At 52.5% G+C, this 14,965-nt stretch overlaps 1 protein-coding gene across 4 annotated transcripts in view; it reads right to left on the bottom strand.

Annotated features, from left to right (window-relative positions):
* Nucleotides 1–14,965, bottom strand: part of PCYT1A (phosphate cytidylyltransferase 1, choline, alpha) — an 83,740-nt gene that overhangs the window by 38,268 nt on the left and 30,507 nt on the right. For all 4 annotated transcript variants that reach the window (XR_003858714.1, XR_003858713.1, XM_029616678.1 and 1 more), the window contains 3 exons: nucleotides 12,126–12,225; nucleotides 4,896–5,012; nucleotides 4,073–4,224 (listed from right to left, as the gene is read on the bottom strand). Coding sequence is in view for 2 of the 4 variants with exons in the window: in XM_029616678.1 (XP_029472538.1) it covers nucleotides 4,073–4,224; nucleotides 4,896–5,012; nucleotides 12,126–12,225 (369 nt within the window). In the remaining 2 variants the exon portion in view is untranslated. The remainder of the gene's footprint in view (nucleotides 1–4,072; nucleotides 4,225–4,895; nucleotides 5,013–12,125; nucleotides 12,226–14,965) is intronic.

Consider the following 14,965-nt stretch of genomic DNA (forward strand, 5'->3'; position numbering starts at 1 on the left):
TAACCCTGCAGTGACCCCAGCCTGTCAGTATTCTCTTCAAAAACTCCTGGACCTGCTTCCATAGGTTGCGGTCGTATTGGGTCATGTACAGCTGGTAGGCCGCAATACGGGCCACCACATAGCCCCCGGAACATTTTCCTCCCTATGCAGTCGAGCTCCCTGTATTCGCACCCCGGAGGGACAGAAGCCTGTGTCTGAGAGCAACTGGCTTTTTTAAGCGTGGACTCCACCACCACAGCCTGGTGGGGTAAGTGCCTGTTAAACCAAATAAGTCGCAATCAGCTTTCCTGTTTACTGGGGCAACCGTGGACCGGCACCGCCACGATCTCTTTTGGAGCGATGAATTGGAGGACCTCCAGCATCTTGTGACGAGTATCCTCCTCCTCCTACAGGAGCTGGAAGGGGATGGCCGCTGCCATGGCCCTTACTAAGCTGGCAAAAGACAGGTCCTTGGGTGGAGATCGACACCGCTCCTCCAGAGGGGAAGGCTCTGAGAGGGGGTCGTCGGAGAACTTGGAGGACGAGTTCGAGGAGTCATCGCCCCAAGGGTCATAGGGACCCTCCTCCTTGCTAGGGTCCGGACGCCGAGGGCAGGGACTGGGAGGGGTGGTAGGCCTGGGCCCCACAGGCACCGAGGGCCGTGGGGGCAGCAACGACATCAATGGACCCCCGGGCATTGGCCATGGTTGGCCAAGGGGAACCGGCAGCGGCCCGGGGAACCGAGGGCATGGGGGCCCAGTCCCTGAGGCCTCATTCTTCTCGGAGGACCCAGGATCGCTCCAGTGAAGGGCATCTGTGGCCAAGGAGGCATCGAAGGCCTCTTGGGCACGGGTTGTGTCGGTAGGGCGCCAAAAAGGACATCCAGACGCTTTAGCAGGGGCGCAAACAGCGAAGGCTCGGGCACTGGTATGGGGGCCGGTGGTGCCAGCAGTTTGATGCTCTGAAGTGCTTTGAGCACCGCCGATCACACACTGCGGTCCAACTCCTCCTGAAAGTCCTGGGTAGTAAGGACTGATGGAGGGGGGAAGAGGCATCGCCGACACACCCTGAGAGGGATCTCGAGGAGGCACGGTGCCCAGCACCGCTGCAGGTGGGGAATGCCTCGGGCTACCGGGGGCATTGGAGGATGGGGCCTCTGGTGGCCAGTGCCACTTTGATGGCGGCTTGGCAGCCGCCAATGCTGCTCCAAAACCGTGTCAGGACGGTGACTGGTGTTGATGCTTCTTGGGTTTCCGGCACTCAGCCCGGTCTTTCCCTGGCACTGAGGACAATGACAACCCCAAAATTAAGGGGAGGGGACAGACCACAAGGATTGATCTCCCTCTCCTCAATCTTTAGAGGTACTGGAGAGCAGGACCGCCAGGGGAAGAGATGGGGACGGTTCCCTGCGGTCCTTAGGCGTGGAGGACACTGAGGCCGATGTGGATGGTTTTGGAGAGCCAAAAAGCTTCTCCATTTTATCCAGGCACGCACGATGCCCTTTAGGGGTCATTTGATCGCACAAACGACACCCTCGGACATCGTGCGAGGCCCCCAGGCAGAGGATACACACACCTCATGTGGATCCGAGATGGACATGGTCCACCGGCACGGGGGGCATCGTTGAAAACCCGAAGCCATCGAAAAAAGATGCTGGTGCGCCATCAATGACCGACGGGGACACAAGGTGGGAGTCGGGAATCGACCACGAATAACAATGGCAAAAGCCACAGGTACCTACCGGAGGAACCGAATGCGAAGGGAGACCAGACGCAGAAACCCCCCCGAAAAAAACAGCAAAAAATGCTTTCAAGGATTTGGAGCTCTGCAACCGCGAGGCTACTGCACCGCGGAAAAGAAGAGACTGAAGGGGGACCTCGCATGGACGCACGGATAGTGGCAGACTGGGCATGCTCAGTCTGCCAGTCAAAGTTTCTAGAAAATTTGACAAAGGTTTTCCGTGCCGGGCTCCAACTGTCGTCGCCCACATGCGAGGACTACCATTCTGCTTGTCCTAGGAGAACACCATGCTCTTCACACCAGGCCTCAAATACTATCCAAAATCGCACATAGGCTAAGGAAGTGGGCAACTTGTGAGGGCAGACTAAGGTGGCAATCACCTCAGAAGAATATCCATGCTTCAACAGGCGAGGCCTTCTCAAGGGCCAAACCGTAAGACAGAACCGTATCGGATCCTGGATAAGAACTGGTCCCTGCTGCAATAGATCGATGTGTGGCGGAAGAAGAAGGGGGTCTCCACAAAGAGTCTTTGCAGATCTGCATATCTCAGGCACCTAGGCCAGTCCGGCACCACCAGAATACTAGCCTCCCTGTGGCCTTCGATTTTGCGAATTATCCTGCCCAGTAAGGGCCACGGAGGAAAGGCATAAAGCAACCTGTCTTCTGGCCAGACCTGTACGAAAGCATCTATGCCCACGGACCACGGATCTCTCCTGCGACTGAAAAATCGAGGAACTTTCGCATTGCGAGAAGTCGCTATCAGGTCTAGAAACAGAAGGCCCCAGCGATCCACAATCAGCTGAATCGCCTCGTCTGACAACACCCATTGTCCTGGTCCAGACGCTCCCTGCTAAGAAAGTCCTCTCTTGTGTTGTCTTTTCCTCCTTCCAAAATCTGAAGCAAACCTCTTAGGGGAGATGCACCTCCATCATCTGCAGGAGACAGAGAATACTGGCAGGCTGGGGTCACTGCAGGAGTGTGTATATATATACTGTGACGTCAGCTTGCTCCATCGCCATCTGCTGGCAGGGGAGCATAACCCACTGGTCCTGAGTCCATCCGTCTACTCCAGGGATGGCGAACTCCAGTCCTCGAGTCCCGCAAACAGGGCAGGTTTTCAGGATATCCACAATGAGCAACGCATGAGAGAGATTTGCATCCAGTGGAGGCAGTGCATGCAGATCTTTCTCTTGCGGATACCCTGAAAACCTGGCCTGTTTGCGGCCCTCGAGGACTGGGGTGTGCCATCCCTGGTCTGCACGCTAGGAAAAGCAGTTAAGTCTCCTGTGTGGAGTTCCTTTTTTTTAAGCTATGAAACAGAAACCCATTCCTACAGCTTAATGACCTCCCCAAAGTTCTTTTGGCCCTGGCGGGATTGGACCACTGTAATTCAATTCCCTTGGGCCTGTCTTCATCCGCCTTGCGTGCTTGGCAGCAGCAATCATATACACCTATCCGCTCTTCGCTGCATGGGAAGAATCCTTTTTTTTTTTTTACGTACTTTGAATCTTGGAGCATTGATAACGATGCTCCCCAACGTTAAAGATCTATTGAGATCCTCAGGTCAGTGCCTGCTTGATATTTCTTCTGTCCGGGCAGTCGGCTTACTGAATCCAGGGACCGACCTTTTGCCGTCTCAGGTCTATGCTATGGAATAGGCTTCCTCTTTCTGGCCAAGCTTTTCAGGAGGAATAAGGGAAATTGCTGTAACTGCTTAAAGGAGATATGTTGATTTGTCAGCTGGAATATAGTATGTAATTGTTTTACTTTGTACCTATGGCTGCTTTATTGTAAGCCACTTACAACTGTGCATAATACAGAACATGAATGTTTTAATAAAAAATATAGGTAGTTTTAAATCAATAAATTTTACAATTCTAAATGTGCATTATGTCTGCTAAGTCCTTTGGATAAATGTAATGCACAAATAGAATACCACTCGGCTATAAGGTTATTGATAGTCAGGGTCGAGACAATTTCCCACAAGCAACTGTTCAAAAACCGCAGCCCGAGAAGTGCAAAAGGGCCTAGGCTGAGACACTAATTAGAAAGCAGCTTTGCAGCTAAGCGCTAGCCTGCATACCAACTAAATATTCAATAGTATTAAGTGTAATAATTCCAGTTCAGCTGATCTCATTGCTTGCTCAAGAGTTCAGTTAGGACAAAGCAGCCCTCTCACAGCTCACATACACTAGAATTGTACATGTTATTTAGCAAAACACTCTCGTAGACTTCTGGTCTCCCCTCTACTTCGTTCTAAATGGGTCAGTCCAGTCAATTAATGTTTCCTTTCACAAGTACAGATAATAAAGCCTCTGTCTGCCCCGCAGAGGTGCTGCACCGTGCTCCTTACCCTGTGCTCCGCGAGGAACTCCGGCGTCAGCGTCCAAGGGGCGTTTCTCACAACTTCATCCACGTAGCGGCAGTGCTGGACGGCATCGTAGCGCTCGTGCTCATTCATCACCGTGAAACCTTTCAGGTTGTGCGTCAGCTCGTCACTGCACACTAAGAATACAGACAGAAGCAGAACTGCACGGCTCAGTGGTCTGACGGTATCCCCTCAGTGTATCAGCAGCTGCGCGCGCGCGCACACACACTCACTCACTCTAACAGCTCCATCAGCCTCCAGGCACAGCGGAAGACACCAGAGTCAATGTGGCGGCTTCTGAGAGCCAACCTGGCACTTTGGGAGTACGCAGCTGCCGCGTTCCAGGCTTCATGCATGATCTTGGGGGTATCATTGGACAACATGTAACTACAGGATAGCGGCTTCTACTGAGGGTAACTATGAAAGCCATTGATGTGGGAAAGTTCCACAATGCATGCACTTTTAACCACAATTGGGAAGGGGGAGGCAGTCCCAGGGGGCGAGTTTTGGACGGGACTGGAAAACAACACTTGAAGACTGTCTTTTCAAGACTTAAGCGCATTACTTTCCATGAAAGGCCAGTGCAAACGTTTGTGGATCCTTTCCCCTTGACATCTGATATGAAAAGTCTGCAGGTAAAGGGGAACGTTGACATGACGAGCAGACGGGACAAAATAAAGGGAGAGGACGTGCGAGGCAGGGCGGGGCAACCTTCTCCTGAATGAACTGTTCATGCTTGGTGTGCATAATCACCCCCAGTCAGGAGCAGAAACTGGGGCGGCCGAAACCAAACAAAACATCCCCGTACCTCCCACGATGAGGTACGTGTTTGGGAATAGGTTCTTCGCCTGCATCAGAGCCCGGGCGTGTCCGGAGTGAAACAGGTCAAATATTCCATCTGCATAAACTCTCACCGGCCGGTCAGCTGGAACACAGAACAAGGAAGGCACATTGGTCAGCAGTGAACACCAAGACTAGAGATACACAATAAACACCTTCCGAAGCCCACAGGAAGGGCCCACTGTCCACTCACTAAACCTTTATATGGCATCTGTGCTGGGGAGAGGAGCTTTATCTGCACTGGTCCACCAGCTACTGGGAGGCCAAAAGAAAATTATTCCTTACCTGCTGATTTTCATTCCTGTAGTACCATGGATCATTCCAGACGGTGGGTTATGTCCCCCGTCCAGCAGGTGGAGTCAGAACAAAAAACTCTCAGGGGAGGTCCCATATAACCACGCCTCCCCTGACTCAGTTCTCAGTAAACAGACTATCAAAGCCATCAGAGAAGAGAATAGAAGACCAGAGGGATCAAGTTAAAGAACAAAACAATCTCTGGACTAAAAGGCCCAGGAACTAGATTTGAATTAACAAAACCATAAACGTTGAAACTTGCAAACAATACTGTGCGGGAGAACAGTCCCAAAGTACAAGAAGTACAGAGAGCAAAAGTGACAGAGACAGGTAAGCAGGGATGTCCCACAACAAACTACCCCCAAATCTAGGGAGGGTGTCTGGAATGATCCATGGTACTACAGGAACGAAAATTAGCAGGTAAGGAATAATTTTCTTTTCCCTGTACGTACCAGGATCATTCCAGACGGTGGGATGTACAAAAGCTTTCCCATCATGGGTGGGCCATGGACAGCCCTGCCCTAATCACCCTGTCTCCTAGATACCCGTCCGAAGGCGCCCGGACATCCAGGCGATAATGCCTGGTAAAAGTGTGAATTGACTTCCAAGTAGCCGCCCTGCAGATTTCTTGGGCGGGTACGAAGGAACTCTCAGCCCAGGAAGTTGCCTGAGCACGTAGAGAATGAGCCTTTATCAACAACGGAGGCGACTTACCTGCGCCTAGGTATGCCGCTACGATCGCTCCCTTCAACCAGCGAGCAATGGATTGCTTCGAGGCCATGCAACCTCTCCGAGGTCCCGACCAGAGAACAAACAAATGATCAGAAAGCCGGAACTCATTCGTAATCTCTAGGTAGTGCATCAAAACACGTCGTACATCAAGCTTGTGCAGATCACCCGATTCTGTAGAGGGAAAAGAAGGAAGTTCCACCGACTGATTAAGATGAAAACCAGAGACCACCTTAGGTAAAAATGAGGGAACTGTACGCAAAGAAACTCCACCCGGTGAAAAGCGGAGATATGGCTCCCGGCAGGATAGAGCCTGTAATTCCGAGACCCTTCTTGCAGAACTGATCGCTACCAGGAAGATTGTCTTGAAGGTAACATCCTTGATGGTAGCGGAACCCAATGGCTCAAAAGGTGGACTGCAAAGGGCCCGGAGAACCAGGTTCAAATTCCACGATGGACAGGGCGGACGGATTGGAGGCTTCAGGTGTCTCACTCCCTTCAGAAAATGCAGGATATCCGGATGGGAGGAGAGAGGGCTTCCCTTCGATCCCTGAAGGAAGGCTCCAAGAGCCGCCACCTGTACTCGAAGAGAATTATAGGCCAGACCCAGATCCAGGCCATCCTGTAGGAAAGTAAGAATTTGTGCTACCGAAGCCTGTGGAGCCGGAATGGCTTTCGAGGCACACCACTCCTCAAAAACCTTCCACACTCGGATATACGTAACTGATGTGGACGTCTTGCGAGCCCGTAGCAGAGTGGATATGACGGATTCAGGGTAACCACGCCTCAGCTTTCGCCGTTCAAAAGCCAGGCCGCAAGACAGAAGCGATCTGCCGCTGGAAAAAAATATTGGACCCTGACGGAGGAGTCGCGGAAGGTGACCGAGGCGGAGCGGATCCCCCACCGCTAGCTGGAGAAGATCCGCGAACCACGGTCGCCGGGGCCATTCCGGAGCCACGAGAATTACTGGCCCCCGATGAGCTTCTATTCTTCGAATAACCTTTCCCACCAGTGGCCACGGTGGGAAGACATACAGAAGACACCGACGTGGCCATGGAAGAACTAGCGCATCGACTCCTTCCGCTCCGTGCTCCCTTCTTCGACTGAAGAAGCGAGCGGCCTTTGCATTTCTGGCCGTTGCCATGAGATCTAAGCGTGGAGTTCCCCAGCGCTTGACTATCAGGGCCATCGCCTCCTGCGAGAGTTACCACTCTCCTGGATCCAAGTGCTGTCGGCTGAGGAAATCCGCCTGAATGTTGTCGACGCCCGCTATGTGGGAAGCTGCCAGACGCAGAAGATGGAGCTCCGCCCATTCCATCAGGCTGTCTATCTCCAGAGACACCAGACGACTCCTTGTGCCTCCCTGCCTGTTGATGTACGCCACCGTGGTGGCGTTGTCCGACAGTACCCGAACTGCTCGGTGTTGTACCAAATGTAGTAAGCCCTGAAGCGCGAGTCGAACGGCTCTGGATTCCAAATGATTGATGGGCCAGGTCGTCTGTACCTTCGACCACCGACCCTGAATCGAGGTGTCCAGACAGACCGCTCCCCAGCCGGATAGGCTGGCGTCCGTGGTCACTATCATCCAGTCTGGAGACTCCAGGGACACTCCTTGAGCTAACTGGTGAGGGTCCAGCCACCAGTCGAGACTGTATCTTGCAAAGTCTGGAAGTGGAAGCGCCGCTTGATAATCCCGTGACACCGGCTTCCAACGGGAAAGCAATGCTCTCTGAAGGGGCCGAAGATGAGCAAAGGCCCATGGAACCAGGTCGATGGTGGAGGCCATGGTTCCCAGGACCTGAAGATAGTCCCACGCCCTCGGGACCTCGAGAGTCAAGAAAGAGAGAATTAGATCGCGCAGCGCCTGAGCTCTCTCCGCACTGAGGAAGACCATGGCTTTCCCCGTGTCGAAATGAGCTCCCAAAAAATCCAGTGTCTGAGATGGATGTAGCTTGCTCTTTGCAAAGTTGACAATCCAACCCAGCTCCTGGAGGAACTGGATCACTCTGTGAACCGCCTGAAATCCCTGTTCCCGTGATTTCGCTCTGATAAGCCAATCGTCCAGGTAAGGATGCACCAGGATTCCTTCTCTCCTGAGCGCAGCCGCCACTACCACCATGATTTTCGTGAAAACCCGGGGAGCCGTGGCCAACCCGAAAGGAAGAGCCCGGAACTGAAAATGCTGTCCCAAAATCTTGAACCGAAGATAACGTTGATGAGACTGGTAGATCGGTATATGTAGATACGCCTCCGTGAGATCCAACGAGGCTAGAAATTTCCCTGGATGTACCGCCGCCAAAACCGAGCGGAGCGTCTCCATGCGGAAATGAGGAACTCTGAGGGAATTGTTGACAGTCTTGAGATCCAAAATGGGTCGATAGGTTCCCTCCTTTTTGGGAACTACGAAGTAAACGGAATAGTGACCCCGTCCCAACTCGGAAGCCGGAACTGGCACTATCGCTCCCAAAGCATGGAGACGATCCAGGGTCTGACTTACAGCTTGGCGCTTTGCGAGAGATCCGCAAGGAGAGAACAGAAACCTGTCTGGTGGCGTGTGTACAAAATCCAACATGTAGCCTTGCCTTAGAATGCTGAGGACCCATTGGTCTGAAGTGATTCGGACCCACGCCCCGTAGAAGAGCGAAAGCTGACCCCCCAGCCGAGGAATCGACTCGAGGGTCCTCCTGGCATCATTGCAGCGACTTCGTTGAAGGGCTCGTATTGCGGCCGTCCTTACCGGGCCGACGACCTCGAAAGGACCGATTCCAAGTATGCGAGCGCGAGGAAGGAGCCCGTGGAGGCTGCTGTCTCGAGGGTCTGAACTTACGTTGATTGCGATACCTGTTCCTGTTAGTGTTGAACGATCTGTAAGAAAGCGGCCGATCTTCAGGTAACTTGTGAACCGTATTCTCATTGAGTGTCTTAATGATCTGATCCAGATCTTCCCCAAACAGGAACTTGCCCTTGAAAGGAAGAGACCCCAAACGGGTCTTGGAGGAAGTATCCGCAGACCAGTTCCTTAGCCAAAGGAGACGGCGCGCAGAAACTGCTGCCACCATGGCTCGTGCCTGTACCCTGATGAGATCATACAGGGCGTCCGCACCATAGGCTAGCACGGCTTCTAACCTGTCCGCTTATTGAGCCTCGGTCTCTGGAAGAGTTTGCGAGGTGAGAAGTTGTTGTACCCATCTGAGTCCTGCACGCTGGGCTAGAGAACTGCAAATAGCCGCTCTCATGCCTAGAGCCGAGACCTCGAACACCTCTAGCTTCCTATCTTGAAGATCCTTCAAAGCTGTGCCCCCGGTGACGGGAATGGTCGTGTGCTTCGTCACCGCTGAAACCGCCGAATCCACTGCGGGCACTTTAAGCAGCTCCAAGAAATCCGCCGGCAGAGGATATAATTTGTCCATGGCTCTTCCAACCCTAAGATTGGCCTCTGGAGTGTCCCATTCTCTGGCAATTAGTTGTAAAATACTGTGATGGGTGGGAAAAGCCTTTGCCAGCGGCCGAAGGCCCGCAAGAAGTGGATCCCCCTTCTTGACATTCGGATCTGGAGCCACCGGTTCCGGCGGAGGGTCAATATCCATCTCCTGAAGGATGTGTGGAATGAGATCCTCTAACTCCCCCGCCTGAAAAATCCGCAGAACTCTGGGATCATCCCCCTCGACCTGAGCTGTCAGGGAGGGGTCGTTTGTGAGCTGATCTAATAGAGGGTCACCTCCAACATCTCCCCCCGTTGGCTGTGGAGCTGGTGGAGTAACAGGGGAGGTCTTCGAAGTTCCTGGAACCCCCGCAGTGAGAGAACCGGTCAATTGTGAGAAGAGACCTCCTAAGGGGGGAGCCGGGCACGGTCTCTTAATCGGGGGAGTATCCCCCCCTCCTGACAGGGAGTCCTTGCAATGCATGAAAGCCCTGTTCATCAGGACTATGAACACAGGGGAGAAAAAATTATCTGAGTTCCCAAACTGACTCTCCGGTAGCGCTCCGGTGACTGGAAAAGACAGAGAGGAAGAAAGTGGAGTCTCTGCATGCTCAGCTGAAATCCCAACACTTGAAGGAGGAAACAAAATGGCCGCCGTTCCAGCGCTCTGCGAGAACGAAGCCTGCCTCTTTCTGCCCCCGCGGTCCTGAAGCCGCTCTGAGTCCCCCGGAGCAGGGCTGTCCTCCCCCTCAGACGACATGAGAAGCAAAGGTCTTTCGAAGAAAAGAAAAATCCCCTCTGTGAACGACGTCGTCGCCACACTACTGCCGCTGACTCGGTGAGGAGAGAGCGGGGTTTGGGGAGGGGGAGGGAGGTGCAGTTCGCGCCGAAACCGGTGAAAGAAACGGCGAAAGCGCCGGCATGGTCCTGGAACCCACCCACCGGCCCAGAGAAAACCGCCGGGGAATGACCCTTCCCGGCGGCAAGCGGCCCCGGGGAATATAACGTCGCGGGGCCGCGGACCGGGAGACTCCTCCACCGAAAAAGGCGGGGTGGGTTCGCACCACACAGGCAAGAGGGGAGTGAAACGGCACTACCGATATGCACCCTCAGCCGTGAACGGTCTGTCTCGAAGACTCCCACGGCGCTCTAAAAACAAAAAGAGACACTTACCTTCAGCCCTATAAAAAATAAAAAGAAACCAATAGGGGAAGGAGGAAAATAAGTGAAAAAGAAAGAAAAACAAAAAAGTAAAACAGCCTGTCAGCAAGTCCCTGTTCACTGAGGAAGGGGTTTTCTGCACTGGCTGTCAAGCGATAAAAGAGCTGAATCTCTAAATTTAATAAACTTGATCCCTCTGAAAGAAATAGTAGAAAATTTAAGACCCTAAAGGCCAAGTGCTGGGGACCTCAGTGTCCCCTGCTCACACCTGCTGGAGTCAGAACTATACTGAGAACTGAGTCAGGGGAGGCGTGGTTATATGGGACCTCCCCTGAGAGTTTTTTGTTCTGACTCCACCTGCTGGACGGGGGACTAACCCACCGTCTGGAATGATCCTGGTACGTACAGGGAACCCAAGATTCACATCTCTGTCCTTCCCAGACATTAACCCCGAGTTGGAGAAATCCCTCTGAAGCTTGGTCGACATTTCACCATGTCTTTATTAAAAAAAAAAAATTAAATTAAATAAAAAATGATGTGCCTGATAAATCCAAGCAATGAAAAAGGAGATGCGCTTCTCATAACTTTACATAAGGCCAGACAAGGGGTCACAGTCAGATGTCTCCAAACGTGGAATTGGAGAGCGCTGTTCACAGATACAAAGTTTAATCAAGTTCTCCAATTCCATGTCTGGAGAAGTTGGACTGTAAACCCTTGTCTGGCCTTATGCAAAGTTATGAGTAGCGCATCTCCTTTTTCACGGCTCTAACTCGCTGCTGTGTCTTCACTTGCCTGACCTTTGGTCTAGCTTTACCCAATAAATCCAAGCCAGGTTAAAAACAAAAGGTATCCCTGAACGGAAGAGAGCAGCAGGGGCGGACTAAAAAGAGTGGAAATCCTTTTTGTCATTTTTAAATTCACTTCTTTCCACTACTGAACCCTGGCACTGGAAAGGACATCAGGAGCAGCTTGGACGTCAGGTCCATCATATTATAGGCAGGCAGTGCCCACTTATTCTTTAGGTGGATGATGATATCCTGCCTTCTGTCTTGGGGTTCTCATCATTCCTGGGGGGCAGAGGACAGTAAACCCTGGCACACGCTTCTGCTTTAACATTTTACAGACCTGGTTTCAGGCTGGGCACAACTTGGCGTTGCAGCAAAAAAATACATCTGAGAATACATTACATGTGGTTGGGCTGCACACAATAATGCGCCTTCTACACTCCACAGGGCTATGAAAGCCACAATAATACCTTCAGCACATTCCCCAAATAACTGATCCCAGCTGCCATCAAAGCGAGGCGTGCTTGATGCAGGTGGAACTTGTGCCTCTGGTTAAGAGGCGAGGCTGTCTTACGGTGCCATCGCATCGCATTTTAAATATCCAAGTCAGGGCCTCACAAGCTTAAGGCTTCGAGCCGTGAACTCTGCCAAGGCCTTCCCATCCCACGTTTCCTGTTTCTCTGCAAGAAGGGCCAAGAGAAGAGATGCAGCACATGCTGGAGGAGCAGGGAGACATTTCAGAGATTAGGCCATAGTGCTCCAAGTCTCCATTCAAACCCCTATCCATAGTCTGTCTGACCATACTCACCCGGCGTGCCCCGGTTAGCCTCTTCCATTGTTACCCTCTCATACGGCTTACTGTAGTCAACTTCCAGCTCATCGGAAAACGGCGCTGGCTCACTCAGACCCTAATGTGAAAAGAAAAAAACACTTTACCTCCCAAACCATCCAATTATCCCTCACAGCACTTCCCATGGCACTGAAATGTGCCACAAATAGACCTGGTGACTGAAGTCTACCACAGAAAACTTGTTATAGTGCATTTGGTTCTTAGGAAAGGTGCTGGACTTACAGCACAAAATGGAGAAATTACTTACCTCATAATTTCATTTTCCTTAATGTAGACAGATGGTCTCAGGACCAATGGGTTATGTGCTCCTCTGCCAGCAGATGGAGTCAGATTTCAAAGCTGACGTCACCCTAGGTACATATATACCCCTCGGGGGCGGAAGAAAGACTTTGTTCTGTTTGGTGTCAAAATGGGCCCCCAGGTACTCTAGAGACTGGGAGGGCTGCAGGCTGCTCTTGCCCATGTTCACGACCCAACTGAGCTCCTGCAGTAGGTTCTTGACTTTGCTAGTCACCTGCTGGCTCTCTTCCGAAGACTTTGCCCTGATCAGCCAGTCGTCCAGGTAAGGGTGAAACAAGATCCCTTCCTTCCTTAGTGTTGCCACCACGACCACCATGATTTTGGAGAATGTTCTGGGGGCGGTTGCCAGGCCGAAGGGTAGTGCTCGAAATGGTAATGATGGCCCAGTATCGCAAAGCATAGAAAACGCTGGTGCTCTTGATGGACTGGAATGTGAAGGTAGGCTTCAGAGAGGTCCAGGGAGGTCAGGAACTCCCCTGGTTGTACTGCCATTACTACGGAGCGAAGGGTCTCCATGAGGAAGTGTAGTATCCGCAGATGATGGTTGACGTTCTTGAGGTCCAAGATAGGCTGGAATAACCCTTCCTTCTTGGTAACGATAAAATAGAGGGCATAGAGCCCCGTATTTTGTGGGGTGCAGGAACCGGAGTTATTGCCTTCAGGCTGAGTAATCTTGTTAGAGTGGCTTCCACTGCCAGTCTCTTGGTGTGGGAGTGGCAAGGTGACATTATAAATTTGTCCCGAGGAATGCTGCGGAACTCCAGAGAGTAACGTTCTCGAATGATGTTTAGCACCCATTCGTCCGATGTGATCTCAACCCATCTTTGGTAAAAGAGGGAAAGTCGACCTATTTCCTCTTCCCGTGGATCGGCCCCTTCACATTGGGGGGCACGGCTGGAGCCTGCCCCTGGGCCTGTTCCTCTCTTGGTCTGTCGCTTTCGAAAGGTCTGGGCCTTCCGGAAGGATGGGGTGCTTGGAACTGCGAGTTCCTGTAGGTCTAAAGCATTGAGAACCTCTGCCCCTGGCTCTTCTGGGCGAGGGGTGCTAGGATCTTTTACCCCTGTCTTCTGTTAGCCGAGGCAATGGTGATTCACCCCACTTCCTGGCTAACTTTTCCAGTTCGCTTCTGAATAGAAGAGATCCTTTAAAGGGCAATCTTGTGAGGTTCGCTTTGGTCTGCTGACGCGACCTCTAATTTTGCAGCCATAACTGTCTTCTGGCTGTCACTACCGAGGCTACTCCTCTGACTGAGGTACGCACTAGGTCTGAGCTTGCGTCCGTCAGGAAGGCTGCTGCAGGTTCCATCGTTTCACCGGTATACATTCTGGAGTTATTGGCCTCTCTCGAGAGGAGCAAGCAGGAACGTGCCACCACTGTGCAGCAGGAGGCAATCTGCAGTGTCATTGCTGTTGCGTCGAAGGCCTGTTTAAGGATGGATTCCAATCTTCTGTCCTGAGTGTCCTTCAATGCAGCCCCTCCCTCAGGAATGGTTGTTCGCTTTAAGACAGCGCAGACCATGGCATCCACTTTTGGAAAGCACAGGTGTTCCTTAGCTGCTGGTTCCAGAGGGTACAAGGCTTCCAAGGCCTGACCTCTTTTAAAGCTGGCCTCCGGGGCATCCCACTCCAGGTCAATCAGTTCCTGGATGGCTTCCATCATCGGGAAGTAGCATGAGGCTTTACGAAGGGACACCAAGACGGGGTTCTTCTTTGGTTCCGCCATGCGGTCCGTGCCTGGAATACCTAGAGTCTTCAGAGTCTGGGAAACAAGGGCTGGTAATTCATCCTTGTGGAAGAAACGAAGCTTGGTTCGGTATAGTCCCAGGCCTGGAGGGATTTCTCCTTCTTCCAGGGAGCCGCCATCATCATCAGAGGTATCTGGGTCCCTGTCAGGGAGACTCTTAGGCGAGGCATTCGAGCAAGGCCGGGAGGATTTTGTGCTTCCGGCAGGGGTTGAGCCTGTGTTGCAGCCAGGGCTGATTGCGCCTGAACGAAGGCTTGCAGCCCTTGGAAAAATTCCAACCAGGAGAAGGTCCCTGGGCCCATGTTAATCCCAGGGGGAATCGGAGTAGGGGCCCCTGAAGTGCCCTCCTGTGGAGAAGACATCTCGGAGTTGCATAGGTCCGGGGAGCTATTGTATGTAGTGGTTCCAGACCTGTCCTCAGACAGTCAAGGACCAGGCTTTGGTCCCCCCTGGGATTCTTCACAAAGCTGACACAGGCAGGACTCCTGTTCAGGCTGCGCGGCTCTTATATGGCAGGCTGTACAAAGAGAGAGTGCCTTCTGGCCTTCTTGGACGCCGGTGCCAATGAATCTATGCTTGGGCGCACAAATTAGCTTCACTGCGCTGAGAATTGTGCGCGGCCGTAGTTATGCGCAGCCGTGGATATGCGAACGGAGTGTGCTCCGGTGTGCACGCGGCTAACTTGTGCTCGCAGCCCAGTTGTGCGCGCGGCTCCGAGCTGTGCGCACTGCTGCGCGCGCGGCTCCGAGTTGTGC

This window comes from Rhinatrema bivittatum, chromosome 9, assembly GCF_901001135.1.
Source record: "Rhinatrema bivittatum chromosome 9, aRhiBiv1.1, whole genome shotgun sequence".
NCBI classification, from domain to species: Eukaryota; Metazoa; Chordata; class Amphibia; order Gymnophiona; family Rhinatrematidae; genus Rhinatrema; species Rhinatrema bivittatum.